Source organism: Lonchura striata, chromosome 6 (genome assembly GCF_046129695.1).
Source record: "Lonchura striata isolate bLonStr1 chromosome 6, bLonStr1.mat, whole genome shotgun sequence".
Classification (NCBI taxonomy): domain Eukaryota; kingdom Metazoa; phylum Chordata; class Aves; order Passeriformes; family Estrildidae; genus Lonchura; species Lonchura striata.
Window position 1 is genome coordinate 51,500,857 of NC_134608.1, and position 16,767 is coordinate 51,517,623.

General features: G+C 43.4%; 1 protein-coding gene across 4 annotated transcripts in view; it reads right to left on the reverse strand.

Annotated features, from left to right (window-relative positions):
- DENND5A (DENN domain containing 5A) overlaps nucleotides 1-11,750 on the reverse strand; it is a 63,419-nt gene extending 51,669 nt beyond the window's left edge. For all 4 annotated transcript variants that reach the window (XM_021529484.2, XM_021529482.3, XM_021529483.2 and 1 more), the window contains exon 1: nucleotides 11,591-11,750. In XM_021529484.2, coding sequence (XP_021385159.1) covers nucleotides 11,591-11,690 — 100 coding nt within the window. In that variant the 5' untranslated portion in view covers nucleotides 11,691-11,750. The remainder of the gene's footprint in view (nucleotides 1-11,590) is intronic.
- Between the last annotated feature and the right edge of the window lie 5,017 nt (nucleotides 11,751-16,767).

Below are 16,767 nucleotides of genomic sequence, written 5' to 3' on the forward strand. Positions count from 1 at the left end.
TGTAACAGAAACTATAAGCCATACACTTAGGGCAGAAAATGGATTTAGCTTTGAGAAAACTCTACAGACCCTACAACCACACCCTCTACCTCTGCACTTTCTGCATCACAGCTGAAAAGCATCTGGTACTGGTGGGAACCCTCCCAGCTCCTGGAGGGTGAGGGACTGGAGTCTGAGCTGACCATGACAGCCAAAGAGCAGAGGTTTTCACAACTGCAAGGCAAAAGTCACACAACAAGGGGATTTGAACAGCACCTGAACTACAAACACCATTCATAGAACAGCCTAATTCTACCCTGCTTCACATTAAAAAAATTCTATAATGCACAAAGCCATACTTCAGTGAAAAGGCCATCATAGATTATTTTCAAAATGTCCTTTCTCATTCTTGGGTTTCAGGTGAGAACTTTTTAAGAGTAAAACCATACCTGTCAAAGCACCTAATGAAAAGAAAAAAAAAGGTTTCCAAGGATACAATTTGCCTTAGTTCTAAAGATACAAGTAACACTTAGAATTAGGATTCCCAGTTCAGCCAGCAAACATCCTCAGTACACAAAATAAGGCCACAGATACTACAGGAAATAATTGTGTTTATCAAACATAAAATTACTGCAGCTCCAAAATTCATGGTCCAAGTCTAAATAAAAATTGTTGACTGGCAAAACAGATAGTGTGCACACACTTCTGTAAGCCACACTCTAGCAAAGATGAAAGTATGGAGTAAAGAAAGGAAATTTGGGGAGAGGGAGGCACCGAGGGAAATAGATGGTACATACACTGAGAGATTTGAGGACTTCTTGATTGCTCAGACTGACACATGACCAGCAGCTGGCCTGGTTACACTGTGAAAGCAAATACAGGTGCTTAAGATGCATGAAGGGATGCAAAGACAGTCAAGCCAAGAATCAGTCTCTTAAAATTAAAGGCAAAAGAGTTTAGTTAAAAATAAGACTTGCCCTATTTTAACTCGCCAACAAAAATGGTGAAATATTTTCTTTTCAAGTCTTAAGAGAAAACTGGGATAATCAAACAAGTAATTAAATTATATGGCCTGAACCATAATAGATGTGAAATGAGATGGAAATCTGTTGATTCAATCTAGCTTTTCAAAAACATACAAGAAACAAACAAACAAACAAACAAAAGTAAAAACTAGGCCAAACTTTCTGGAGAACACCACCATTCTGATTTTTCAGGACACCCTATTATAATACTAAAGAAATATCCTTTCAATACATACACAGAGAGCTATTAATACAGTAAGAATTAGCCAAGGTTTACTTTTAAAACATAAAAATTTTCTGATTCCTTCTTTAACAAATATTTAACCATATGTAACTGGAGGAAATAAAGATAAAAAGCACCTCTCTAAAATGCAGGAAATAAACATTCAAAGTCTGGCAGACTAAGGTAAGAAATTCATTGTACAAGAATTCTTGGAATAAAAACCATGATTCAAGAAAAGCTGCAGCTGCCAAATCTGTAAGCAAAGAGCCACTCCATCAATAGACAAATGCTTTCAGATTATGACTTGCTTCCTTCCTTCCAGTTCCTCCTCCTCAAACAGAGCTGCACATATTTCTTGTTAGAGAGAGCTCCCTTCTCCAGCAAACCTCTTGCTCGGATATACACAAAGAAGAATTCTTCCCTTTTATCCTGAAACACATAAACCCTCTGTCCCACACTCCCTATCCCCCTGCCCCCGTTGGCAAGACCACCTGGCAAAGCACAAGCTGAATTAGACCACTTCATTTGGTACTGGAATTGGAACTTGAACGCTTTTTGAAGCAGGTTAAATTATCCATGAGAAAATCCTTCAGGGTCACTTGCACTTCACTGCAGCACTGCTGCCAACGCAACTGGAATCAGGTGTTTCAGCCACTGTCTGTAGCAGCCTCCATCCCACTGGATTCGTAAAACATCTACCACATCTGATTTTCACAGCTGGGACTTCCTCTAAAACCTTCATTATAAAAGTTATTGTTTCACTTTCCCTGACAGAAAACCTTGACGCAAAGCAACTTCACAGCCTGCCTTTCTGAAACAAAGGTGTGAAGATGAGACACAAACACACAGGTATGGATCCCAAGGGCAAGTGGAATGTATGTGGATGGAGTGCCATCCTTCCTCTGGCAAAGCTGAAGGACTTGCTTTAGAAGGGGCTGGGAAAAGACAAAGAAAATAACCAGTCATAAAAGGCTCTGGGTTTTTTTTCCCGTTTGTCATCTAGGAAACCCGCAGTTGCTTGTAACAATCCCTTATCCCAATCCAAGGAGAAGATACTACTTTGAACATTCAACTGACAATAAAATTCTTCCTACTGGAGACATTAAAAAGGTGAGAGAGACAAAAAAAGAGAGTTAAACCTAATCTGTTGACTGTTAAAGGTCCTATTGTTTTCTCATTTTGTTTTGCTTTCCAAAATTCAAGGAAAGTAATGTATCACAAAGAAACTAACTGCGAAATAAATAAAGAGGTCGTTTTGCTAACTGGATATTCAGTGTGAATTCTGCCTGATACAAATAATCGTTCATTCCTTTGATAGGTAAATTCTCCCAAGCCCTTCATGGCAAACCAAAATCTAGGAGTTAATAGCTATCCATTCATCATTTAAGACCCAGCATTCATCTAGTTGATAACAAAACACGTTGCCACACACACCCGGGAATCGTTTCAAATGGTGCAACAATGAATTTAGAGCACCACAGAAAAACAGCTGAGGCCATCTGCATTCTGTGATTGTAAGGTCAGGAAACCAAAAGCTTTTGTTTTTATTGTTCTGCTACTGTTTCAAGAAAGGCGGGAAGAGGTGGGACAAGGAAGTGGCAAGACAGGGTAGTGGCAGAAGAAACCACCAAGAATCTAAAGCAGCCTTTAAAATAGTCCACAGTTTATATCTTAAAAAGCATCCCAAACATTTTTCTTTCCTGTAGCTTTTCTTCTTGTACTCCTTTGTATGTAATACAAGAAGGCAGATGGACAGGATAAAATAAAATGTATTTTAATCAAGACTGTCTGGCAGAAATTTTCAATGGTCTTAAAACCAGAATTGTTTTACTAAACCACTTTTCTGTTCTAGCCCAAGCAAAAAGGTTTACAGAAAGATATTTAGGTCTGTTTCCAACAATACAACAGAGGCAGGCCTCAGAATTTCAATGAAAGGCGTGTTCACAGCCACGGGGGTCAGGAGGGACACACTATTTCCATTACCCAATAGATCTGCAATATGTGCAACAGAAGACACTGTGATAGGAAAAGGGTGGCTTACCTTCAGAATAGAACCAAATTATTTTACATGTACTAAAAATACGTAACAGAAGTGGAGACAAGCATATTTTAAGCGTATTTAATATAGAAACCAGCTGTTCTCCTCATGCCCCCCTGAGACTGGCAGATCCAGTGGGACGCTTCAGCAAAGCCTGAGCACAGGCCATTCCAAACAATTCTTTCCAACAACCACGGTCTCCTTTCACAGTGATACATCCCATCCAGTTAAATGTCCCTACTTTTTGTGTTCCCACAGCCCCCTGGCTCTGGGGACTGATGGAAATACATCTGCATAAAAGCATAAGGATCAAATCTTACTGAAGCACTTTTCCAGTCCTTCAACCAAGTATTTCCAGGATATCACTGAGATTCTGCATTGAAAGGGAAAAACCTATTTTAAAGAACACACTAAGTCTTTCAGCAGGTTTCAAAAACATACAGAGGTCAGAAAAATACAGAAAGATCAGCTATGCAGTCATTTCAGTGAATACCAGTCCTGGCCAGTGTGCTTCACTTTACTATCTAACCTTTGAAAATAGTGCTCTGCCTTAACAAGGACTGCTCCCCTTCTGAATAAAACTAAAAATGTCCTGTAAGAAAGTCAAGCTGCTTGACAGGAGAGATTTTTAATCACAGAAAATTAATCAGATGTGCTGACGGTTTCATCAACGGATATGAGAAACCCCAAAGCTTATCTCTGCTCTGGCTGGATCCTTCCTCACCATCTCTCCTCCCATGCCTCCCTAAGCTTCTCCCTGCTGCACATAAGACTCACAAGCTCACCTTTCTTGTCCAGAAGGCAAAATTCATGTTTGGTTTAAAAAAAAACCTCATGTTTTTAACATGAAAATCTGTTTAGAACAAGAAGAACAAAGACCCAAAAACAGAAGTCTCAGGTCCAAGTTGACCATTTACATGTGTACATCACCATTGTGATCCAGGTCATAAACAAAGACTTCAGCAAGGACAGGAAAGAGACACCACAACACCTTACACTTGGATTGGTCTGCACTGCCATAAAATCTCTGCCAAAAGAATTCTGAGAAACGACCAAGTCACTGGTAAACAGAAATTTTACCAGTCTTCAGCAAAACTTTTGAAGGAGTTACTTCACATTTCAATTTAAAAAGGAGCTTACTTGACATTTCCCAGAACCTACACATAAAAGAGACAGGGACATGACAACCTTATGCTGGCACCAACCTTGTTGACTTAAGGGACTTATCTTTTCCCCAGTGCAACTCTAATGGCAGCTTAGTAGGACATTGCTGGGCTTGGGGGCCAAAATAAGGAAACAACAATTGGCAAGGGAGCTTGCTGAAAATAGCAAACTAAGGAGGAATAGCAAGAAAGAAAAGCTCCCAAAAGTTTATGCTTGTACTGCAAAAAAAAAAAAAAAAACTTTTCCAAACTCATCTGAAGCTATGTGAAAGAGTATCTGTTTCTGTAAAACCAACCTGTTTTCCTCATTCAGATACTGAAATGTTGCTTTCCCTGAAAAGGTTCATTTTGCTGATCATGTTATTTGTCTCTATATCACTTACCCATGAAATGAGATAAAGTTTCTTTCTCAAAATGCTTCAGTATCCACATGACTCAGTACAGGTGTACATATTGTACCTGATTGTGGCTGATACAACAGCCAGTTTAAAAAAAAAAAAAACTATATAAAAAAGTCAATATTCTACACTTCTACAGGAAAGTTTGAAACCAATGGGCTCCTGCCCATCAAACCATAAGTGGAGTAGCACTTTCCTGGAAAGACTAAGAAATATGCCTTGAGCAGAAACACTCCAAGTAAATTCTACATCATTCATCAGTTTGTGCTGGAATGCTTGATAATTTCTCTGTGCAATAATGTTTTAAGCCTCACAGGGATAGCATTCCAGTTGGCTGCAAACTTGACTGCAAACCACAAATCTGAAATGGTTGTCAAGAAATTGAGAGAGTAATTACTGCACAGCGTGTATCAGTAAGTAATTGCTTCTGACACTGTCACTTCATGTGCATCATTTCTGCTACATGAGCCCTGCAGGTTAGTGGGAATTCAAAAGATAACTATGAGAAGTTATTACCAAGAACACTCAAGTAAGATTTCCCTAAGTCAAAAAGTGGATAAAAAACAGTTGCAGTATTTTGTAACCTCAGAATCAATAATTTGAAGAATTAGGAAAAAAGTTGTTATTTGCAAAATGGCAGTGTTTCCCATCCAATTCACCCAAGAGCTCTTTGTGTAGCCTCTCTCTTGCAAAATAAACTGTAAAAATTCCCAAATACAACAGGAAAAAACAAACTAACAACAAAAAATACCCTAATGGACAGAAAGCCAAATGAACCCATCTTTGTATGCCCTGCCTTAGTAAGTTGAAATTGCTATGGCTTTTTTAAAAGGCTTAAAAAACAGAGTTGTAAACTTTAGTTCTTTAGACACTGTTTTAGCACCTTAAATTTATTCTCAAATCAAGAACTTGTAACCTTTCTCCTCCCCCACATATTGCCAAAGAGCCTTCCAAGTAAACCAAATTTATAACTGAATAAAGAAGGGTGGAAGACTGAAGCATTTCTATGAGTTTTTGAGGGGATTATTCCATAAAGTACCCAGCTTAATTGACCTAAAGTATCAATATGATAGTGATAAGATTAGCATTACAGAAACATCACCAATAAACTGTGGCTTCAAATGTAGTTCAGCAGAGTACAGCTGCTTCCCCCTTACATCAGCTCTGCCATTCTTTATTCCACATATCAGCTACCCTAGCACGTCTGCCTCAGTTCCCAAAGAGACAAAAGACCTTTTTGGCACTCAAACATGGCAAACAGCTCCAACTTCTTGGGAAAAAGATAGAGGGGGTAGGGAAGAGTGGAATAAGCTATTATCTGGATTAAAACATTTCACATGTGCCAGTGTAAGGCCAGCCAAAAGCTGTTGCTATCTGCTGCCTGTCCACAGCGACCTGAGTGAAACAAGGTGTGCTGTGAGCCTTGGGGCCACTCAGGGGTCTCCCACAGAGTGAACACCTTGTCAGCAATCCCAGAGAAGCAAAGGAACTGCAAACGCTCCCCTCCAGCCTCAGAGCGAATCCCCAAGGGAAGAGGCACTGTTGGGAACTGTGGGAAGCTTGCATGGATACCAGCCACATGGACAAAGAAAGGAAGGGGGGGGGGGGGGGGGGGGGAAATAACCAAAAACAAAACCCCACAATTATAGAACAATTCAGCCTTTGGTAAAATCAAGCAATAGTTGCCACCAATGGAATTTACTTCTGCAGTAGCAAAGACAGAGCAATTTACTCACATGCTATTTACCCAATGAAAAAACAGTATTGCAGAAGGGCTCTACTACAAAAATCACAGCTGGCTCCAACCCCAAATGTCTTAATTCTAAGATTAAAATGCCTAACAGACAAAACTACAAAACAGATGTCAAATGTCAATCAGAAAATTATATCTGATTTAAATTAAGTTTGCATTTCTTCTTCCTCCTCTTTCCCTTTAGCTACCCCTTACAAATACCTTTGCAGCAAAATAAAAGCCTGCAAGTATTTAAGTGTGTTGAATTTGGAAATGAACACAGGTGCTGATAACAGCCTTACTTCATGGACTACCAGAATGGAACTACTACACTAATTCCAATAAGCAATTTAATGGCTTACATATGTGGCCCATGCCTTCAATCATGTCATCACACACTTTTTTTTTTAAGTTTATATTGATATAGAATTCCATTAAAACAACCCCTAACAAGGCATGAAGATAAGCTGTCATTTTAAATTTCAGGCCAACAAAATAGAAAAATAATGACACTTCAATTACAGACAAGAAATGAGGTGAGACAACATTTCTGTTTTCCTGGTGAGGAGAAACACTTTCTCTGAGACTGTCAGAATAATTTTGAGTGGAGCTAGGTGAATACAGTACACCATGTAAGATCATCTTTTCACAAACCAGCAGTAATCAAGTGGCTCCTGTGGCAACACAGAGATGCCTCACTCTTAAACAGTCATGTTATGCTACTTAATCTATATGCAGAGATCTTGCCTCAACACCATTAAAAAGAAAATGCAAAAAAAAATGGTATGACAGAGGAAGAATCATAAAAATTGTATCACACCATCATATAAGAGAGTGAAAGCAGACCTAATATGAACCCTGAAAAGGCTCATGAAGGGTCTCTACAGTAAAGATATTTCCTGGACAAATGGGCTTCACCCAACTCTTATTTGTATTCTCCTGTAAGGATGAAGCTCATGATCAGGTGGACAACTCAAAGCACCATGATAAGGACTTGAGCAAAGGAACACAAGTCCACCTACTGAATAAAGCAATTTTTGGACGAAACCTTAAAAAAAAAGTTCAAACTGGGAAGAAAGGCAGGAAGAAAGTACAGGTGGCAAAGTAGTCGTTTGTTTTACTCTTCTTTTTTTACAAGCAATCCTATTATTAAATCATCAGTCTTTTCTTCACAGATCATAAGCCTTTTTCTTTCTTTATACTACTTCTCCTTTGTAGCATTGCTATTTCTAAAATAACTATTATCATCTTTATGATATGACATTCAAAACTACCACGGTACGTTGAACAGAAGATTTTAATTAGAACATGGGTTCCAGATATTTAGATCTGAGTTCTGTATTTTGGAAAAGCAAACCCAAGACCACAATTTCACATAAGTGTAAGGCAATGCCAAGTTGATGCTTTGCCACTCCACTCAACTCTGTTGACAAGTGATTGCTAAAAACTTAACACATCACAGAGGAGGAAAAGAAAACAAAATTCTTTTGTTCCATGTTCTTTTCCACTAAAATCCCAACAGTTTCATATAGTGCAAGGTTTCCCACCATCATTCAGATCACATCTGATTAACGCAAGAGAGAAAAGACTTCAGCTGAAAGATGAGCCTCCACTTCATCCTCATTACCTTTCCAGGGCACAGTCACACAATCTAAATTAAGAAATCCTATCATAATATTGCAGCATTACAGTACATTGTATTACATACAGTAGATTTTTGGTGATGTATTTCATCATTTCCAGATGACCAAGGGCCAGCAATGTGCCTTTGCTCCAAAGAAGGCAAATGGTACCCTGGGGTGCATTAGTCAAAAATATTGCCAGCAGGCTGAAGGAGGTGATCCTGCCCTGGGGGGCCACAGTTGGAGTGCTGTGCCAGTTCTGTGCTCCTCAGCACAGAGCAGACATGGACATGATGTAGAGAGTGCAGCAAGGGGCCACAAACATGAGTAAGGGACAGGAGGAAAGGCTGAGAGAGCTGGGACTGTTTAGCCTGCAGAACAGAAAAGCTCAGGGCACAATCTTAGCAGCGTACATAAATACCTAACAGAAAGTGCACAGGTGATGGAGACAGGCTGTATCTCGTGCCAGGGCCAGAGGCAACGGGCACAAACCACAATGGAAGAGGGCCCATCCAAACATCAGGACACCTTTTCACTGTGAGGGTAACTGAGTCTAGGCACAGGTTGCACAGGGAGGCTGTGGAGTCTCCATTTTTAGTGATACCCAAAATTACCTGGACATTGTTCTGGGCAACTGGCCCTAGACCTGACAACTGCCAAAGATTCCTTCCAACCTCAACCCTTCTGTGGTTTGCTCTGTGAAGGAAATTCATCTGGGACAAATCTCAGCATTGTAATGAAAAATTCTGTCATCATTTCTGGTGTATCAACACCGTCTGGAAACACAGAAATGCACCGCAGCTCCTCTCTCATCCAGCTTAGCAGCTCACACTGGAGCTTAAGCTGCATCAAGTGTTGGGGGTTTTGTTTTGTTTTACTACCACCCAGCAAATATTTTCTGTGTCCTTTATGAGGTCACCCGGTGGGAACACAATCATCAAAATAAGAAAGGATGCCCAGTATTGAATTTAGGGATAAAAAAGCCCTAGCAATAGAGACTCTTTAACCTGTGCTAACTACAAGTCCTAAATACAGGATTTCTCAGTGCATTAAAGGCAAAGAAACATAGATACATATCCTGTGCCTCTTCCACCAGCCAGCCAACTTTTTCAGGAAAGAACATTAAGTAAGCTTCCGACATACAAAGGGAAAACGCCATCAGAGGTGTCTCCTCAAACAAAGTAACTAACCCAAGCATCAATTCCTGAGCTGATCCTCGTTCCCAAGCCTGCAGAAAACGCTACCGAGCACCTGAAGCGTGAGCGCCGAGAACAAAGTGCGGCGGCAGCACCGGCGGCGGCTGCTGCGGCGGCGGGCAGCGCTGACATCATGCGGGGCTGCTCCGGCAGCGCTGCCGCACCGAGCCCCGCAGGGACCCGCCGTGCCCGGCCCGGCCCCGCAATGGGCGCTCCTGAGCCAATGGTCTCAACAGGACGAGCATTCAGAAGCTTATTTTGCAGCGCAGAAATCAGAGGGATGGGGGGAAAAAAAACAGCGCACAATGAGCCTTTCATTCAAACAAGAAAGGCTTCCAGGAAGTACAAAGTGTTTCCAAGCCTTATCCAAAAGAAATAACAGAGGCGCTCTCCATTTTTATCAGCGGACACTGGAGGAGGCTATAGCCCAAGACACAGTTCGAAAGCATTATCAGTCACACTACCATGCATTATTAATAACACAACAAACTCAACAAAACACACCCGAATTCCACCTTAGCCCTTGTGCTGTGACATTATTGGAAATTTCTCCCCACCTTCTTTTAAAATCTTTTCTCGAATCACGTAAAAATCTGTCTCCCCCATAAACACCAAGACCTCTTCTCCCCCCAGCCCCACAGCTTGTCACAGGTAACACCATTCCAGAACGATGGTGGAACAGCAGAGACATCACACACTACAGTTTTACGTGCATACTACAGATGCAGTCCTTGACCAGGAAAGCAAATACAGAAAGAACAGCATGCTCCAGCTTTCAGACCTGCACATTCTTGACAGAATATTTTTTAAAAGGCACTTATGTCTTCTAGTTTGCTATTAGATAGCTAGTCCAAAGTAATGCACTGTTGGTTTTAAATTGAATTATGTGTGGAGAATTATTCATGTGCCTATCAAGAACAGGGAGCATTACTGAGTGTGCCTCGCACCACATTACACAAATAGATTTATAGTAAATTAATCAGAAAATTAACATCTTTTTAATTGTTTTTGATCCATAAACTTTGCTCATTTGTCAATTAAAAGAATCCCTCTCATATCTCTCAATGAAATGGTATTGCATTTTGTTCTCTTAGATTTCTTAAATCACATTGATACTGTAATTTGCAGTGCCATTGCAGAGCAGACTGTTATGCTGTACTCACTCCTCAAGCCTCAAACTGCAGCCTACAGTCTCTTCGACATTACACAAACGTGAATTCTCTTAGGGCAAGGTACTGCTCAGCATGAAGAACAGGTGAGAAATTTTGTTTGAAGCCATTAAACACAGAAAAGAGTTTCTGTAATAGCCAAAGTTTAGAAGAGCTCATGCAATGCAATAAGTTCTAATAACACGAATCCCACTCTATGAGGAACAAGCATTTATTACTGAGGGACAGCTTAAATGCAACGATGTAAAAAATCCCATGACACCTAATAAAAGTAAACTAATTAAAAAAACGAGGTTGGGAGCGAGAGAATGCATTACCGGTCAAGTTCAGAGCTCAAGTACACAAAATCACTACTGATGTTAGATCGGGTTTTCACCACCACATTCCTTCACCTTTCTGAACGGTTAGGGATGCTGAGCAACACTGTGATTTAACTGAGACCACTACAATGAGACTAAAGCTGAAACGAGGTGCTGCTAAAACACGGAACTGACTTTTTAACGTTAAAAACACTGCTTTGACACAGTGGTGTGGTCTAGATCGATGCGGTTTAGTTGTGGATTCGGAGTGAACATTCTCACCTAACAGCAGAGTAATCACTTCCTAATCCGATTACTTTTCGGATACTTCTGCAAGAGAATTCTTATCCCGGGCTACGAAAAAAAGGGAACGCTGAACACGCAAATGGTTTTCGCTTCCTCTCCCAAATCCGACTCCTTAAGAGCGCCCGTGTGTCTCAAACGCCAGGCTAAAGTTGATCCACGCGCCCGGCTCCGAGGAGAGCGCAGGCACGGCCAAGGCTGAGCCCCTGGAACGCGATGCCAGCGCGCAGGGCAGGCTCAGCCCGGCCCGCCTCACGGCGCTGCCCTGCCGGGCACTTCGCTCACCCGTACCGAGCCCGCCCGGGCACCCCCGCACGCCCGGGGCTCCCGGCGGGGCGCGGGCTCTCGGCAGCGCCCGGGCGGCGGAGCGGGCGGGCGGCGGAGCGGGCGGGCGGCGCGGCCGGACCCCGCCGCCCCCGCGCCCAGCGCCGCCGGCCACTCACCGGAGAGCTCGTCCGGCTCCAGCCCGGTCTCGGTGTCCAGCCCGCAGATGACGAAGTAGTCGGCGAAGCGGCCGGGTGCCGAGGAGCCGCCGCCGCTCATGCTGCAGGGCGAGGGGCGCGCAGGGCTCAGCGGGAGCGGGGCCGGGCGGCGCCGGCGGCGGGGCCGGGACCTCCGGCTGCGCCCGCCGCCTCCATGGCGGCGCGGGGCGGGCGGCGCCGCGCGGCATTCTGGGAACGGCCCCCGCCGCTCCCGGGGGTGGGGGGGGGGCCCGGCCGCGCGCCGCAACGCCGCGCCTGCGCCCTGCGCGCGGGGTGACGTCATGCTGCTGGTGCTGGTGGCGCTGCCGCGCGCGCCGGGGCTGCCTGAGGGGGCGGGAATGGCGGGCGGGCACGGCCCGGCCCCGGAGCGCGGCGGGGCGCTGCTCGCTCCCTCCGCACGCACTCGGGCAGGGCATGGGGCACGCTGGAAGGGACCGTGCCCCGGGGAGGGCTCTGCTCCCTCCGCACGCACACGGGCAGGGCATGGGGCACGCTGGAAGGGACCGCCGCGGGTCGTCTGTTCCGAGCTGCCTGCTGACGCAGGAGTCTGTCCTGACCGGTCTTGAGTATCTTCTTGAGCAAAGCCTGATCCATCCTCTGTCACCTCCACTTTGGCGATTTGCACACATTGATGAGGTCCTCTCCCAGTCCATTCTTCTCGAGGCTGAAGAGAATCACAGAATCAATGAGGCTGGAAAAGCCCTCTGAGGTCGAGTCCAGCCTGTTGCGTCCCGTTCCCCCAGCCCCTCGCAGGAGGGATGCTCCAGCCCTCGATCAGGGCTGTAGCCTCTGCCGGACCCGCTGCAGGTGCTCCTCAGGACACGGATCAGCCTGGTGGCGCCCTGGAAGCGCCTCTGGGCTCGTGTCCTCCTGTCACCTCCATCTTCCCATCCCCACAGCCCCGGTGGCTGTCGTGACTCCACTGTGCAGGGAAATGCCTTAGGGATTGTTTGGCTCTGATGTTGTTTTCTTTTTTTCCTATTTGGATTAACATCGTACACATCTCTGTTAAGAGCTGGGCTTGCACAGAGTGAAATCCACTCTCCCTTCTGGCTCAGTGTGGACAGGAGAACAAGCCCTGGGGCAGGATGACCCAGCAGAGCTGCAGAGGGACAAGTGACACGAACCCATGCTCTACCTTGAGAGTGCTCTTTTCCTCTGGCTGTAGAGGCACCTGTGCCGCCTAAAATGAAGCCTATAAGCAGTTCCCATTCTCTCCTCTCTCAGTTCTCTATTTGTGGCGTTTACATCAGAATCCTTCCGTATCTTGTAGAAGAGGAGAAATTAAAACTTTGAAGTCTTTAATGATTATTATCCAGGACAAACTAAGTAAAGGTTGCATCCATAATGGTGAATTGATCAGACACCAGCCTCACTTAAAACACTGCCAAGCATAGGAAACCTCACCTATTTGAGTTTCCATTGCCATGACAGACCAAGCCGTCTGTGTGAGTAGAAACAGCAGCACATGTAAGAAGATTTCACTGCCAATGGTTTACAGCCTTTTGCAGTACAACAACTAAACTCTTAGGCCACTGTGCCCAGTGAGCTGTGGACAGCTAGACATCCTTCTGGGAACCAGGAAAACCTGTCAGGATAGCACTAGTGCAATCAGTGTTCACTTGATTAAGACTGTATAGCCAGAAAATGGTTATCAGTTTAGGAAAGCATTGCTTAGATTTGACTGAGAGCTCAGTTTTAAAGTACTATTTAACTTGGGAGAAAGATTTCAATAAAAGTGGCAGGGTAGGAGCAATATTAGAGTGAAGGGCTCGAGTTTACTCTACAAAAAGCACAGTTATATTGTCTTGAGCCTGCCTGGTGGTGTGTGGAAGGCACAACAGAGCACAGAAATAGCTAAATCTGATTGCTCTTACTCTGCTCTGTTCTCTAGCTATTTTTTGCACATTTGTCTTCTCAATCTGCTTTCAGTGTGGTAAAGGACAATGTATTCAGCACGTGGTGAATCTCTTTTAAGTAAGCTTGAACAGTACTTTAACCCTTATAACAAAAGCCATAGCCTGAGGGTCTCTTCTGACACTTGCAGGAACGTCTGGGTAAACAGCACAGATATTGGCAGGGGCTTTTTGTCAAATAAAGAGTAAAAGAGGGAAATAAAAAGTTGTTCTGCCTCAACTGTTTCAGAAATAACCATTTATTTTGTAAATAATCAGTAAATAAAGCTAGACGGGCCACTAAGTAAACAGAGGTTTACCAGAGATACTGTTGAGCAGCAATATTTAAATGCACACATGCCTTGCTATGCAACAGGGTGAGGAACAGGAAATATTTTTTTAAAAGGAGAGTCTCAGACTAAGAAACTCAGATTTGCTTTGAATTGCTATGAGAAATGGACAAGAGGGGTGGAACTGTGTGAACAAGAACCAAGGAAATGTTAACCCAAATTTTTGCTGTGGAAAGCTCTTTCCTATTTTGTCAGATAAATCCTCTGCGTTCCAGGACAACTTAGAGCACAGTCCCTCCCAAATCTGTGCCTCCAGCAGATGTACCTGAAAAGTAAGAGCTTTCTCCTCCCATTTTGCCAGTGATTCTCTTTTCCATTGTGTCTTTTCCCTCTCCAATTATTTCATTTCTGAAATACTCTTGCCTAGTGACCACAAAGAACATCTGTGACATCTACTTCAAAGGCCAGTAGCTTTAATCTGTCAGTCATCTTGACCAATGTTCCCGTCACAGGAAGCACCCAAAATATGGCAATGCTGTCAGGAAACTGCAAATGGCTTAGATGTCCATGAGTAAAACAACAACACTCTAGACAACATTATGAATTCTTTAAAGTATTCATTATGATGTTGAGAAAATTGGAATTGTGGAATTGTAAATTCTGTGGAAACTAGGATTCTTTAGCTAGAGAATCATAAGGACATATTAGTAAGTAGGAAGAGATTTAAAAGATTCATTGTCTTTGGCAAGACCATCAATGTTGATTCAGCTGATGTTTTCTATGGCAAAGACTTGTATTTTCAAGCTCAAACCTTTAAAATAGTCTTTAAAATAATGAAGAACATAACTTGATACAAAGATATCTTGAGTATTTCCTCATACTACTTAATTCAGATTTACTTTGCCAGCAATCCAAAACTCTTTTGGAAGAGTTTATTTACTAAACAATAGGAAAACACAACAGCAAATTACGGTTCTGTTCAACATCGCTCAGAGAATTGAAGAAGTCTGAATTGGGGTATTTCTCTTTTTTTCTGGGCAGTTGTTTCCCAAGATGAGCTAAGCTTTGAAAAGTAACAGAGCTCAATGCACAAACAAATTGCTCCAGTTGTCAGGGTGCCATGGTGTCTTCTAATGACTCTGATTAAGATATTTACCCTGGATTCTTTAAGAAAACAAAAATCCAGTCAGTGACTCTTATAATTAAAGCAGTCCTCTCCACTCTGCAGAACAGACACTTGACTCTGGCTGCAACTTACTGACCATTTGGTGTGACATCTACATGACAGACTCGTGGAATACAGCCTGCACAGCAGATCATCTAACACAGAGATCCCCACACATCAGGGCACAGCTCAGAGCAGAACTGACAATTCAGGGGGCAGAACATTTCCTAAACTCCCATGCAGCGCTGTCCCTCTTCTCTCCAGCTGCAGGAGCCCACACTATGGATTGAAGCTCAATTTACCAACTACAACCCCCAGTTCCCATTCCACAATGTTGCTCTCCAACACCTCATTCCCCAGTTTCTCCATACATCCAGGGCTGCTCCATACCGAGGTGCAGAATCCAGCACTTGCCTTTGTTAAGCTTCATACAGCTGGTGCTCCCTTGCCCTGGTCTCTGCAGGGCACCTGCCCTCCAGCGAGTCTACAGCTCCTCCCGGTGTTGTGTAGTCAGCAGACTTGCTTAATGCTCCATCCAGTCCTTACTTAGCATTCCTTCCAGTCCTGTATCCAGGTCATTAATGAAGCTGTTGAAGAGAATGGGGCTGATGATGGAATCCTGCAGAACCCCATGAGTGACAGGACCCACAGGTGATGTCACCCCATTCACTACAACCCTTTGCGCCTGACCCTTGAGCCACTCACTCACCTGTGTTTACCCAGCTGAGTGCTGGGCATTTTCTCCAGAGGGACAATGTGAGAGATGGTATCAAAAGCTTTACTGAATCTTCTTTATTTTATCGGGCATTGGAGTGAGAGTGACAGGCCTGTAGTTTGCATTCAGAAATCATTGAGAGAGGTCTTGTGATGACACCATCCAGGTCTCTGAGTACTCCTGAATGAATCCCATCAGGCCCCATAGACTTAAAGGGATCCAGCTGAAGAAGCAAATCCTGCGCAAGTTCAGGGTTGACAAAGAGTTTATCTTTCTCACAGGCATGAGAAATCAGTTTATCACAAAACAGAGTCAAACATAGAATGATTTAGTGATCTTCCAAGTACAGTAAACACTGCAAATTCCAGGTTTCAGATACAACTCCTCAGGGCTGGGTTGTAAACGAAAAATCAGGAGTTACGAGTGTAACATTAGATCTCAATTCTGAGGCAGAATTTTAAAAGCTATTTCCCACTGAACCATTCCCAGCCCCTCTTGGGGGTCTACCAGGGCCTATAAACCTCTAAAGGCCATGAGGAGACCCCTGAAGTCCCACACAGCTGCACAGGAGCAGAATTCTCTGTGTTTGGAAGACTGTTTACAGAAAGGACCTTTATGAGGCTTCTCACATATACACCAGTCACTAATTGAGCTCTCCTAATCCAGACCCAGATTCTTTCTTGTGTACTATAAAACAAGGAAATGGGAATTATCACACCAGGTGGAGCATTTTTAAGAACTGGAAGGGGAGTTATGGTGTGTTAGTAAATGTATTATGCCATTATTTATATTAATTGCTAGTACTAAAAGGCTGTAACTTCTTTCAGTTTGGGTGACCTGGAGCCATAAAGCCACCAGCTGAGACTTACAAATGTCTGTCATTGCAAGACATCAACTGGTCATAAAAATAGCCAGAGTATTTACTTCTCTTTGATGAAAATTTGAAAAAGTTGCTCTGGATCCTCCTTTCCCATCAAAACCCTTTTTCATTTCCCTCTTAGCACTGCCATACTAAACTATAGGGTTCCCAAACTCTACACTACAACATAAGGAAAATTCTCAGAAACACACAA